The sequence below is a fragment of the Toxorhynchites rutilus genome, chromosome 2 (genome assembly GCF_029784135.1).
Source record: "Toxorhynchites rutilus septentrionalis strain SRP chromosome 2, ASM2978413v1, whole genome shotgun sequence".
NCBI classification, from domain to species: Eukaryota; Metazoa; Arthropoda; class Insecta; order Diptera; family Culicidae; genus Toxorhynchites; species Toxorhynchites rutilus.
In genome coordinates this window covers 171,084,844-171,097,264 of record NC_073745.1, presented here as the reverse complement: position 1 = coordinate 171,097,264, position 12,421 = coordinate 171,084,844, and the positions used below count along the sequence as shown (strand labels likewise).

At 42.1% G+C, this 12,421-nt stretch overlaps 2 protein-coding genes across 2 annotated transcripts; both read left to right on the top strand.

Annotated features, from left to right (window-relative positions):
• The first annotated feature begins 9,457 nt into the window (after window positions 1–9,457).
• On the top strand, window positions 9,458–10,420 carry LOC129766381 (uncharacterized). Its single transcript, XM_055766908.1, has one exon. It carries the CDS (start codon window positions 9,458–9,460, stop codon window positions 10,418–10,420), a length of 963 nt encoding a protein of 320 aa, XP_055622883.1.
• A 1,158-nt stretch (window positions 10,421–11,578) lies between these two features.
• LOC129766380 (uncharacterized) lies at window positions 11,579–12,421 on the top strand. The gene has a single exon (XM_055766907.1). It carries the CDS (start codon window positions 11,579–11,581, stop codon window positions 12,419–12,421), a length of 843 nt encoding a protein of 280 aa, XP_055622882.1.

The following is a 12,421-nucleotide window of genomic DNA, read 5'->3' as shown; positions in this document are numbered from 1 at the left end:
GTTAATATTACTGGCCTCGAAAAGAGTTGCATTACTTTCTCATGCTCGAGAGAAGCACAGCTGTCACCCTTAGTGAAGGAAGTTTTGCTACTGGTAAGCGAAACCTTATCACATACAAAATTCCAGAACATTTACTTTCTTGATGACTAAACAAGAGAAATAAACTCTTTTTGTTAATAACAACCTCGAAAACAGTAGCAATGCTTCATTATGATCAATATTGACGCAAATGCAGTCCTAGTTGAAGGCAGTTTTGCGACTGGCACGCGAACCCAAATAACTTATAACATTCCAGTAAGACATTCAAGAAGCTTGGTATTCCCAAATAATTTTTTGGTGCACAACCTTAACGTCTTCTTCGCCATGACGTCAGTTTAATGCATTGATGCATTCTCAAAGGCACCAACGAAGCCCTTATGAAGACGGAAAATAAAAAATGTTAACTGCTTGGAAAAAGACTGAATTATGCCACACAGCTTGTACTCTGCTGTAACACCCATCGATGCGAATTCGCTGATGAGTTTGTCAAGAGCGACCGCCTTCACCACCAGCGGGGGAGCTTGATTTTGGTTGCTGCCTGGGCGTTTACATTTTCGACCGACGCGCCGAAATCGCCTACTTCGCTGTTGTTCTGACGCTTACCTCGAAATTTTATTGCCCCTGGCAATGCGTTCGTTTTCTGCAGGGCTCGAGCCTGCCTTCCTCTTCTTCTTGCTCATCGCACACTACGCAAAGCGTCCAATTTATGACGCGGAAAGAACACACGATACGAATAACTCGAAAAACGAACCGAAAAATCAAACGACGATTTCCAAGTTGGATTACCACTGGTGGGGTCCAATCTTAGATCGAAGTGCAGCGAAAGCAAAGTGAACTGGATTACTCAACAGTCCGATGCCGAATGAAAGTTTGCCTCAGCGAGATCCAAGTATTCCCCTTCATTCTTCTTCTTTTCCTTTGTTCACGGAGACTTTAATTCCTACGATTTCCCCTCCGTTGGTCGTCGATAAGTTGCTCGTTATTGATATCTCTGTTCGGGAAAGCACTCAAATGGACAGAACAATTGTATGGGAAAATAGAAACACTTAAAGTTTTCATGAATTTTAACCATTTACTAACCAGGGGATTCTATTGTATGACATATTAAACAAATCTTACGGAATTTCCGATTCGTTTAGTATGTAAATCGCCAAAATCCATTCGCGGCAAAAATAATTATTAACGCTAACTTTATTTCATAAAAACGTGACTTGTTTTCTGATTTGACACCCTTAATGAAAGACGTAGTTCTACGTCAAAATGCCACGTTATTTAACGTTGTTTAATAGTTTTTATTTTACTGTCTAAAATTTTCAAAAGGATCGGTCTACTGGGCGAATTTCTACAGCGTTTTTTCCGTGATGCAATTTGATGTGACATACCCTTTATGCACGCATATTCAAGATGAGAGCGTACTAATGCACAATAAAGAGCTTTGATACAATGTGGGTCTTTGAATTGCTTTGTGATGCGAAAAATGAAACCTAACATCCTAGATGCCTTGGTGGTGATGTATGAGATATGGTCGCTGAACGTAAGCTTTGAGTCTAAGAATACCAAGATCCTTGATAGTTACAATACGTTTCAAAGAGATATTGCGTATTTTATACGAAAATGTTACAGGCGATCGTTTTCGCATGAACGATATGACTGAACACTTTGCTGGATTTAAAACCATTCTATTGGTTTCGCACCAATCAGAGAAAATATCGAGTTGTTTCTGTAGGAATATCGCAACATCGACACTATTCACAGTGTAGAACAATTTAAAATCGTCCGCATATGCATGTTTGGGACACTTTAGACAAAGATTAATATTATTGAGGTAAAGCAGGAATATATAAGGACCGAGATGACTTCCTTGAGGTACGCCCGCGACAACGATATCGTGATTGATTTTGTCGAACGCGGCCGAAAAATCTGTATAAACAGCATCGATCTGGTTACGAGACTGCAGAGAGCGGGCGATGAACGATGTGTACAGCACCAGATTTGTAGAAGTAAACCTTCTGGGCACGAAACCGTGTTGTTGGTCGGAGATGTAACTACTGCAGGCGTGTGATATGAAATCCAAAACTATTATCTCAAATAGTTTGGAGATAGAACAAAGACAAGCGTAACCTCTATAATTTTTGACGTCCTTTTTGCTTCCTTTTTTAAAACGGGGTAAACGAATGAATTTTTCTATGCCTTCGGGAAAACTCCACAGCGTAGTGAGCGGCTGAACAATAGACTTAGCGGTGAAGAGAGTATGCTTGAACACTTTTTCAATACAATAGAAGGGATGCCATCTGGCCCAGGATTCGAAGATCTCTTAAGATCCAAACACGCAAGTTGTACTTTGCTGGAACTTATAGCAGGATTAATACAGATAGCAGGTAGGCAAGGTACACTACTGGCGGCTTCATAAATTTGCTCATTGTGAAGTCTTTCGCTAACGAAAACGCTACTGAATTATTCTCGGAATAGCTCACATATGCTTATTTTGTTTGAAGCATCCACATTGTTGCGTGTCATTATGGTTGGTAGTCCTGACTCCTTCCTCTGTACATCAGCAAATCTCCAAAATTCTTGTGGGTTCTTTTTCAGATTACTCTGAACACGGTCCAGATGAGCTCCAAATAGCGCTCTGTTCAATTGTTTATAGTCTTTGTTGATTTCTGAGTAACGGGCTTTCCAAAAAGCACAACGGAGATTGGAAAATTTCCTCAAAGTAGAACGTTTTACCCTCTTCAAACCTTTCAAAAGATGATTAGACCATGGCGGATAACGGGAGTTGAAGGCTGTTTTCTTGGGGACAAATCGATCAATCGCATAGAGGATAACATTAGATAAAGACTGCGTGGCTACCTCTATATCGCTGTCCATCAGAATGTCGTCCCAGTTGATACTTGTGAAGAAACGATTCATTGATGAAAAATTCGCTTTACGATAATTGTAGTAAGTAGATTCGATGGTTTCAATAAAGACGAGTGGTGACGTTTCGATCAACGAAACAAGAAGCGGAGGATGATGACGACATGTTTTAACTAAAGCGGAAGGAGCTTTGATCACCGTTGTGTTGTGAACCATTTCTGAATTGGTGAAACATAGGTCGAGCATACGATTATTATCGTTGAGGATTCCGTTCATTTGACACAAACCGGCAACACTAAAACTGTCTAGTAAACGTTCGGTTAAACAGTTCATAGATGAGCGTGAAGAATATGGATACAAGTGTATACTTGTACTCTGAGTCCACCTAATACCGGACAAATTGAAATCACCAAGTAAAAGAATGTTGTCAGTCAGTGACATTCGATTTGTTATCCAATTGAGCGAGGAGATGTGCGAATCTATTACAGTTGAGTCGTTTATGCGATCTGGAGGTATGTATGCAATGCCAATATAAGTGGTGTGGCTATAGAACGACACGGCAACCCAAATTTGCTCAACAGTACAGCCGTCAGGAGGAAGCAACTCTCGTGATATGAATTTCGAATTTATGGCCAGTAAAACTCCGCCACCAGTGGTCTTCGTACTATTTTCAACGGATCGATCTGAACGATATACTGTGTACGGGGAACCGAACAATTGTTGCGACAACGTATTACTTCTGAGCCACGTTTCGGTGAAAGCATAGACATCATATGACGCATCAGATCATGCTAGAATATTTGTTGATCGAAGTGTTCATTCCGCCAACATTTTGGTAGTATATAATTATGTCGTGGCTCGAGTCACAGTGGGTGAGGGAGCTTTGTATAAAAAAAAATAGTGGGTTATATCTATGATATAACCGCAAGGTTCACGTGGAACTACCTTAGCTTAGCAATCATTCGTTTGTATTGATTAAATTCTTGATTGAATGAAACAGTTTCCAAATTCAATTGAGTTCAATATATTTGCTCTGTGAGTGAAAAAAATGAACAAATGCCGTGTAAAGTCAATTCATTTATTGTGATTGATTGTTCTTCGTTACAAGTAAATTTAATGACGGACCTTTTACGTTTGGTATGATGACTAGAACAAAATGTACGGAAGAATTATCAAACGTTTGATGAACCAGCCTAAGGCTGAAAATCTTTCCAATAAAGACAAAAAAAAAATTATCAAACGATTATTTTATTTTACATTTCCCTCTGAAGTTTACATCCCAAAAGTGTACATACTTCTCGAATCTCGAATTTGCTTGAAACTGGGAAGTTCATTCGCTTCTAGTGGCTGCACGATTTTCCCAGGTTCCTAAGTTTAGAAGATCATGTTAGGACAGACATATTCCACTCTGCACAAAGGCAAGCGAGGACAAAAGTACTCGCAGTTTGCATTTATTTGCATAGCCGATTTCCCCAGAAACCTCGGTTTTGAAATCTGTGTTAGGGAAACACATTTCAATCGGAACAAAAATACCCCCGATTTGTATGAATTCGCAATGCCGATTTCCCCACGCTTCATGGATTTGAAGTCTGTGTTAGGGAAACACATTCCAGTCGGAACAAAAATACCCCCGACTTGCATGAATTTTAAATACCGATTTCTCCAGGCACCTTGGTTTAGAAATCTCTATTAGGGAACACATTTCGGTAGGAACAAAAGCTCCCCCTACTTTCGTGTGTTCTTTTTCTTCTTTTTGGCTTCAAGAGGGTTTAAACTTTTCAGTTCACTCGCCTCTAGGCTCTTTCGTGTGTTTGCAATGCCGATTTCACTGCTTGGTTTTAAAGTCTGTGTTAGGGAACATTTTTCGATGAGAACAAAAGTCCCCCTACTTTCAAGTTTTTGCAATGCCGATTTCCCCAAGGCTGCTTGGTTTTGATGGCTGTGTTAGGGAAACCGTAAATCGGGCCAATCAAAACGATGCAGTTAGGGCGTTTAGATAACACCTAATATTTTACAGTTATTCAATTGTTTATCTAATGAAAAACAACATTTTGTTAGTTGCGATAGATGCGTATAAATATTCCCTATCAAGTGATGCAAACATCTCTCCTATCCAGTACGAAATGTTCGAGCTATAAGCATTCGAAATCTTTCATTTTTTCCTGCATGTTCTGTGTTTAGGTTTTCATTTTACCCTCCATATATTCCGGTTAGACGTAGTCTCACGTCAAAAAGCGGCTTGTGTTGTTTGGGAACTGCTTTGATGATCAACTGACTCAAGTTGTAGGTCATCAGGTGGCAGCAGCTGAACTGCCTCTGTTGATGGTTTCCGATTAGAAAATGGAGATATAGACACACCTTCAGGCCAAAAAACATTGGGTAAAATCAGTCTAACGATTGTCTCAGGAACACTTATTTTGAATGAAATGAATGATAAGGGCGGCTCCCCTTCTCGATTTTGACGTAACAACTTGTGACATCGAATATTTGACGAGTCACAGTTGCATCTCTTCGAAATATAATGAGTTATATTCTCTGTTGTTTCTGTTGGCATGAACCTCGTTAAGTAAAACCAACCAGAACGGCGTACAACAGGAGCGACAGAGAGTGTAGGAAGTGTAGGCGTGCGGCTTACATTACCTACAGTAGACCTACTACTAGCATTGCCTGCGTTAGTTGGTAGACGCATGTTTGTTGCGATGTTTAGTGAATTGGTTCCGGATCTCGGATGACGAGTGTTGGTACTGGTTGTGGGTTTCCGTTGTCCATTTTGATTGGTAGCTGATATCAATGAAGATTGGATCAGTGGCGTAGTATCATAACCAGCTTCGGCTGGACATATACCGATGTGTAAATTACCTGTGAGAACTGATGACGTGGCTGGCACAGGTGAACAATTTATGGCATTGCTGGTATAGCGATCCTCGGTGTCATTGGGCTTTCGTGCGGTTGGTTTCCCTTGTTTCCCTTGCTCCCGTGTTGATGACACTGGTGCAGCGAGGCTGGTCGAAGCCACTAAGTGCTGAATACCACTGATATGTGGTCTTGATGACACATATATAGTAGCAAGAGTGCACGCGTGATGATCGGCCGTTGTAGTTTGCGGGTGCCTCATGTTGGAGTTATCTGACGACAATGGAGAATTTGACAGAGGCGTAGCATCTTCCCCAGCAGCGGCTGGGCATATACTAGTATAAATATTACCTGTGACAGTAGAATAAGTCGCAGGCACAGGCGGAGGAAGCTGAGGATAGTCCGTGTTACACAAAGTTTCAGGATTGCGCAAACTAATTAGCGAGGATTCATTCGCGATATACATGATCGGCAGAACTGAGCAGTTGTTATTTTCATTTATTGGAATTACGCTGTGATTCATGCTCGAAGCGAAGTTGACTGGAACCGAGCGAGAAAGTTTCTTACAAGGTGCAGTATCATCAACCCTAGTGGCTGGACATATTACATGTTCAGCATTACCTGATAAAACTGCCAGATCAGATGTATCCACCGACGCATCTACTCTGATTCGTTTTCCTATTCGGGAAGATGTTAAACGTGATGAGGACAAGCTGCTAGTCCGGTTCCTTTTGTTCAAGTTAACTTCCGCAGGATGATCGTTGTCAGCAAAGAATGAGTTGAAAACTTTGCTAAATTCGAACTGCATATTATTGATTTCATCTTCGAAGTTTCGTAAGTTTTCTGGCGCAGTAGCCTGGGGAGCGTGTCCACAACAGCTCGGGCGTGGTAAATTTCGGCCGTAAGCACGGCACAAAGAGCGAGTCACATCTATTTGGGCTCCGATGAGCCGAACGATGGACGAGAGGCGATCGTAGATTAAGTTCAACACTGGAAGTTGTTGGTTGGCACTTTCTTTAGTGTTGATACAAAGTGCGCATAACCATTCAGCACCGGAGCAATCACGAATGACTTTGTGCTGGTTGCCCGAAATGCCGGAGCACTTGAGGTGGTACATTTTCTCACACTTCCAGCAGGCGATTCTGCCGCTGCGAGCTGATGTCGTGTAGCAAGGGTTTGCTTCGCACCTTTTAGCCATTCTAGCGTTGAAAGATATGTGTTGTTCGGAGAGGCTTTGCTTCAATAGAAAGCAACCATGGCACCGTTTATCGCTTGTGGGGCGATGTAAACAGAGTCCGAAAATCAGAATTTATGATGATTTTGGCACGCAGATTACACTGTATGGTATTGCACACACGTTATCGGGAATCGCGTACTGCTTATTGCGGAATATTTATACGATGCGAAAAGATTTACACGGTTAAAACCGAATTTTTCGAAGAGTGTTTAGAAAAGGTTTGTTTATGCATCATAGTTACAAACAACATCGACGTAGCGATGGTTACCGAGACGCATTTTAAACCGAATATTAACCTTCGTGTTCCAAATTGAGAATGGATCGTATTGGCTCTGGTGGAGGAGGTGTTGCCTTAGCCATCAGAAATAACATCAGATATCGACTTTTGCCGTGCCTGAAACTCAACTTCATCGAAGCTATAGGGGCGGAAATCACAACATCGATTGGGCCTACTATCGTGGTTGCGGTCTACTATCCGAAATAGACGCAAACCAAAGCTAGCTCAGCATTGCGTTTTTAAAAACGATATCATCAAGCTAACACGAAGGCAGTCGAAATACGTCATCGGCGGGGACATTAATGCTCGATGGAGTGACTTTAAAAGATGGGCTACAGTGTGGGCACTACAGGATTCTTAGTCCAGCCACACCCACTTGCATTTCTCGTTCTGGAGTACATTCCATCATTAAATTCTTCATTTCCAACATGGATCGCCACATCGGTGATCCTATTGCCCTCAACGAGTTGAGTTCGGATCACTTCCCAGTGATGGTTGAATTGGAAGTGGATGTCGTAGTCAGGAGGCCACAATGTAGACGGGACTATCATCGTGCGAATTGGGTGGAATTACAGCAGCTTATCGACAACAACATTGATCTAGATCAGCCTCTTCAATCTCCCGAAGATATCGAAGCAACAGTCAGCTCTAAAGGGTGTGTCACATCAAATTGCATCACGGAAAAAACGCTGTAGAAATTTAATTTTTAGGAATTATATCTTCAGCTTTCGCTTATAATCAGATAAGAGTGTATAGATCACGTTGGCCATGCTTCACTGTCAATTTTTCGTAAATTTGGAAAAATGTCGTCGAACGAAAAAGAGCGTCGTGAATAATTCCTGCGCACTTATTTCGAGAATCCGGAGTTGTCACATCGGGACATCGGTAAGATGCTAGGAATCGTCCAATCCACGGTCAGCAGAGTACTAAAACGATACTTCGAGAACCTAACCATCGACCGGAAGGTGAAGAACGGCAAAAATGGATGCTCCGTCAGTGAAAAAGATCACAAGCGCGTAGTTAAGCAGTGTTAAGGAATGAAATAGTTATACCAAGTTGGTCACCCTAACGTGATCCACACTGTTGTACTAAAGACAACACAGTCTTTCTCTTTCGCAACAATGATCGCTCGCTCGCTGGTTGCAAATAGGAGAATTGTTCTATATTCACCACTGACCATTGGTATTGTATAAAATACCAGTGGCAGTGGCAGTCAAGTCAGTCACAAATAGAACATCGGATAGATCACATCTCGAATTTATTAAACTCAGTTATAACCGTTTCGAAATACAGTGTTTCTTTGAACCGCGAAATCAAATAGTTTTTTTTCCAATTGTGGAATCCAACGGCTAGATCTAATCTTGAACATTTTTGGTCCTTCGAGCCGGATGTTCGACCGGTGGACAGATTAGCCGTTGGATTAGATTAGTGGAAAAAAGTAGTGAACAAAAACTTTCGAGTACAATCGTATTGTGCAGTGCACAATAGTATTGTGTTGTTCACAATAGTGGCACATATTGGCACAATTCTGGCCTTTGTGCAAGAACAATAGTGACTTTCATCACCATTGTGATATCCTGAAAAGGATCATTGTGGTAGAACAATAGTGATCAATAGAAAACACTAGTGAACTAAAGAAGCCAATAGTGAAGAATAGTGGTTTTCATCCCGATAAAAGTTTATCGGATAGTGCAACGATAGCAGGAAAGAGTGAGCAGGGTTCGACAGACGCAGCGAATCACCGGATACGAAGCAGCAGAAGATCCTGAGGACCTGGACACGCAGTTTTGGAGAATTGGCAGAGGGAAGTAGTTTTGCATGTGCATGGTTGGTCTGTGGTGTCGTCTTGCATGTGGCGTATACTTTCTCTCGAGTGAAATGAAATAAAGTTTAAATAAAACCTTCAAAGAAATTTCCATTGCATGCGAATTGTTTTTTGGGAAACTGTTGGTCCTTCATTTCACGCATATTGACGGTTGGTCTTGGTTTCTGCTGGCATTTTTCGGCTTGTTTGTTCGCTTGGTCGGTTCCCCTCGCTGAAGTCCGCTCGAATCGATTCTACATATTTTCAATATCGTTGATATTCCAATTCTCGAGAAACGTAAAAAATAACTACTGAATCATACGTCATAAAATTACTATCATTTATTCCGATTATCTTTCGAATATTGTGTGAATTATTCCAAAGTACGAAAATGAGCAATGAGATGAAAGATTTGAAGAAGCAGCAACGACAGGTCCAGAACACATTCGACGCTGTGCAGCAGTTTATACGGAAGTTTAAACCAGAGAAGCATCAGTTGCAAATCCAAGTTAGACTGGAAATGTTGGAGTCAGCCATGAAGAAATTCTACGCCGTGAGAAGAAAATTGGAGATACTTTCGGAAGAAGCGGATGAGAAAGAATCAATCGACACCAAAGAGAGTTCTGAAGATCGTGTTACAAGGATGGAATCGCTTGCTGAGAAGCGAGAAGAAGAAAGTGCCCAACTATCTCGACAGGCTGAAGATTCATACTGTGAGATGAAATCAACCCTACAGAGTCTACAGTCCGATTTACAAACGTCATCATCCTCCTCTTCGAAGATACAACCGTCGGATCAATCGTGTGTGCAATCACGTGTCAAACTTCCAGAAATACGACTGCCAAGCTTTGGAGGCAAGACACGAGATTGGGTTACATTCCGAGATATGTTTAGAAGCCTCATCCATCGGAACGAACAGCTTACCGAAATGGATAAGTTCACGTATCTTCGGTCATCCCTCACAGGTGAAGCGCTCCAAGAGGTAAATTCCATAGAAATTTCAGCGGTCAATTATACAGTTGCGTGGGAAGTGTTGCAAACCCGGTACGAAAACAAGAAGCTTTTCGTCAAGGCTCACCTAGATGCACTATTTGCAGAGGAACCAATGAAGAGGGAGAATTACGAAGCATTGAATCATCTTCTCAGCGAATACGATCGAAACTTACAAATGCTGGAAAAGATTGGTGAAGCTCCATCTAACTGGAGTACAATTTTAGTGTACATGGTATGCTCTAGACTCGATCCTGTAACTCTCCGCCACTGGGAATCGCATCACAGCTCAAAGGATGTGCCCAGAATTGACGGCTTTCCTCCGTGCACATTGTTCAGTACTACAATCCATAACACCCGCTAAGTATCAGCAAATTGAAATCAAGAAAACGAAATTAGCCACTAGTCATACGTTCATTCAATCAGCGAATCGGTGTCCGTTTTGTGGAGAAAGTCCGCACTCAGCATTTAAGTGTCAAAGGTTTCTGGCTTTGAGAATACCTGAGCGGTATGACAAGGTGAAACGAAATGGGCTATGCTTGAATTGTTTCTCTTCCTCACATCTAGTTCGAGCTTGTACAAGTGGAGTTTGTCGTCAATGCAAACAAAAATATCACACCTTACTGCATATGGAATCAACATATAGAAATGTATCATCGTCGCAACAAAGTACTTTGGTCGCACGATCACAAAATAGAAAACCACCAGCGAACAAGCAACAAACACAGTCACTTGCCCAGAACCAGACAACACGTACACCACTTCCTGGACCCAGTACAAATTCATTTCCCATCACAAACACGAATTCGCTTCTACACAATCACTCGCCACCCACCACAGATCCAATTCCATTCGAGCACACTAATGCATTGTCAGCAACCATGATGACTCCTTTGCGCCAAGTTCTACTATCTACTGCCTTGATGCGAGTGACAGATCCACATGGAAATACTCACTTAGCGAGGGCATTATTGGACTCCTGCTCGGAGTATTGCTTTATAACGACAAACGTTTCGCAAAAACTAAGATTGACGGAAGCGGTCAGTCACCTGTCTGTTGCAGGAATAGGAGGTTCTACTGTACGATCTACTAAAATGCATTTGTTGGTCCCCGTTCTACCTGCATTTCGCCATACACTGAAAGTTTGCAGATGCATGTTCTTCCAAAACTCACGTCGAAGCTACCGACCCAATCGATTGATGTGAATCAACTATCATTTCCGAACGACATCACTCTGGCGGACCCTTAGTTCTTCAAACCTGGTGCCATCGATATTATAATAGGCGCAGAACACTATTACGATCTTTTAGACAACGGCAGAATCAAATTATCGGAAAATGGTCCCATACTCCAGAAGACCGTTTTCGGCTGGGTTGTCTCAGGTCGCATGTCAGAGAAAAGCGTGGATAATCGCAAAACGGTGTCTCATCCTTGTTCGAATGTCGAACTACGCGAATTACTGACAAATTTCTGGGAGTTAGAATCATGCAAAAGCACAAGCATCTTTTCTGTTGAGGAAACCATGTGCGAGGAGATTTACGATTGCACAACCGTTCGTGATGTTGATGGAAAATTCATCGTTACTCTTCCCAAGAAAGAGCACATAATAAGGCAGTTGGGAGATTCACATGATATCGCATTGAGGAGGTTCCATGATCTCGAAAAGCGTTTTGCAGCAGACAATAATTTGAAGACTCAATATACCGAATTCATCGAAGAATACTTGGCAATGGGACATATGATAGAAGCGCCTGAAGAAGATTCCAGACAGCCTTTGTACCATTTACCGCATCATGCTATCATAAAACCCGACAGCACCACGACCAAGCTACGGGTCGTATTCGACGCTTCCTGTCGCACTTCAACAGGAGTCTCGCTAAACGACGGACTCATGGTTGGACCAGTTGTGCAGGAGGATTTACTCTCCATCGTATTACGATTTCGATTCCGAAGGTTCGCTATCATAGCCGATATTGCGAAAATGTATCGCATGGTGAAGTTGAATTCAGCAGATCAGCCACTCCAGCGCATTCTCTGGAGAAAATCTGCCAACGAACCGGTAACCACCTTCCAGCTGACGACAGTCACATATGGCACAGCCTCCGCACCATACCTGGCGACGAAGTGCATTCAACGGTTGGCGAATGATGCAAAACACACACATCCTTTAGCAGCAGAGGTGGCTCGGAAGGATTTTTATGTAGATGATCTTCTGAGTGGTACAGACAGCATCGAAACTGGAAATCAACTTGTCTGCCAACTCATCGATATGTTCAACTCTGCCGGATTCAGTTTGAGAAAGTGGAGCTCTAACAATTTGGAGCTTATCGATGATGTTCCTTCAGAACTTCGCGATAATCCCTAA

Coding starts and splice junctions, on each gene's coding strand:
- LOC129766381 (XM_055766908.1), top strand. CDS start 9,458: ATGAGCAATGAGATGAAAGATTTGAAGAAGCAGCAACGACAGGTCCAG.
- LOC129766380 (XM_055766907.1), top strand. CDS start 11,579: ATGTGCGAGGAGATTTACGATTGCACAACCGTTCGTGATGTTGATGGA.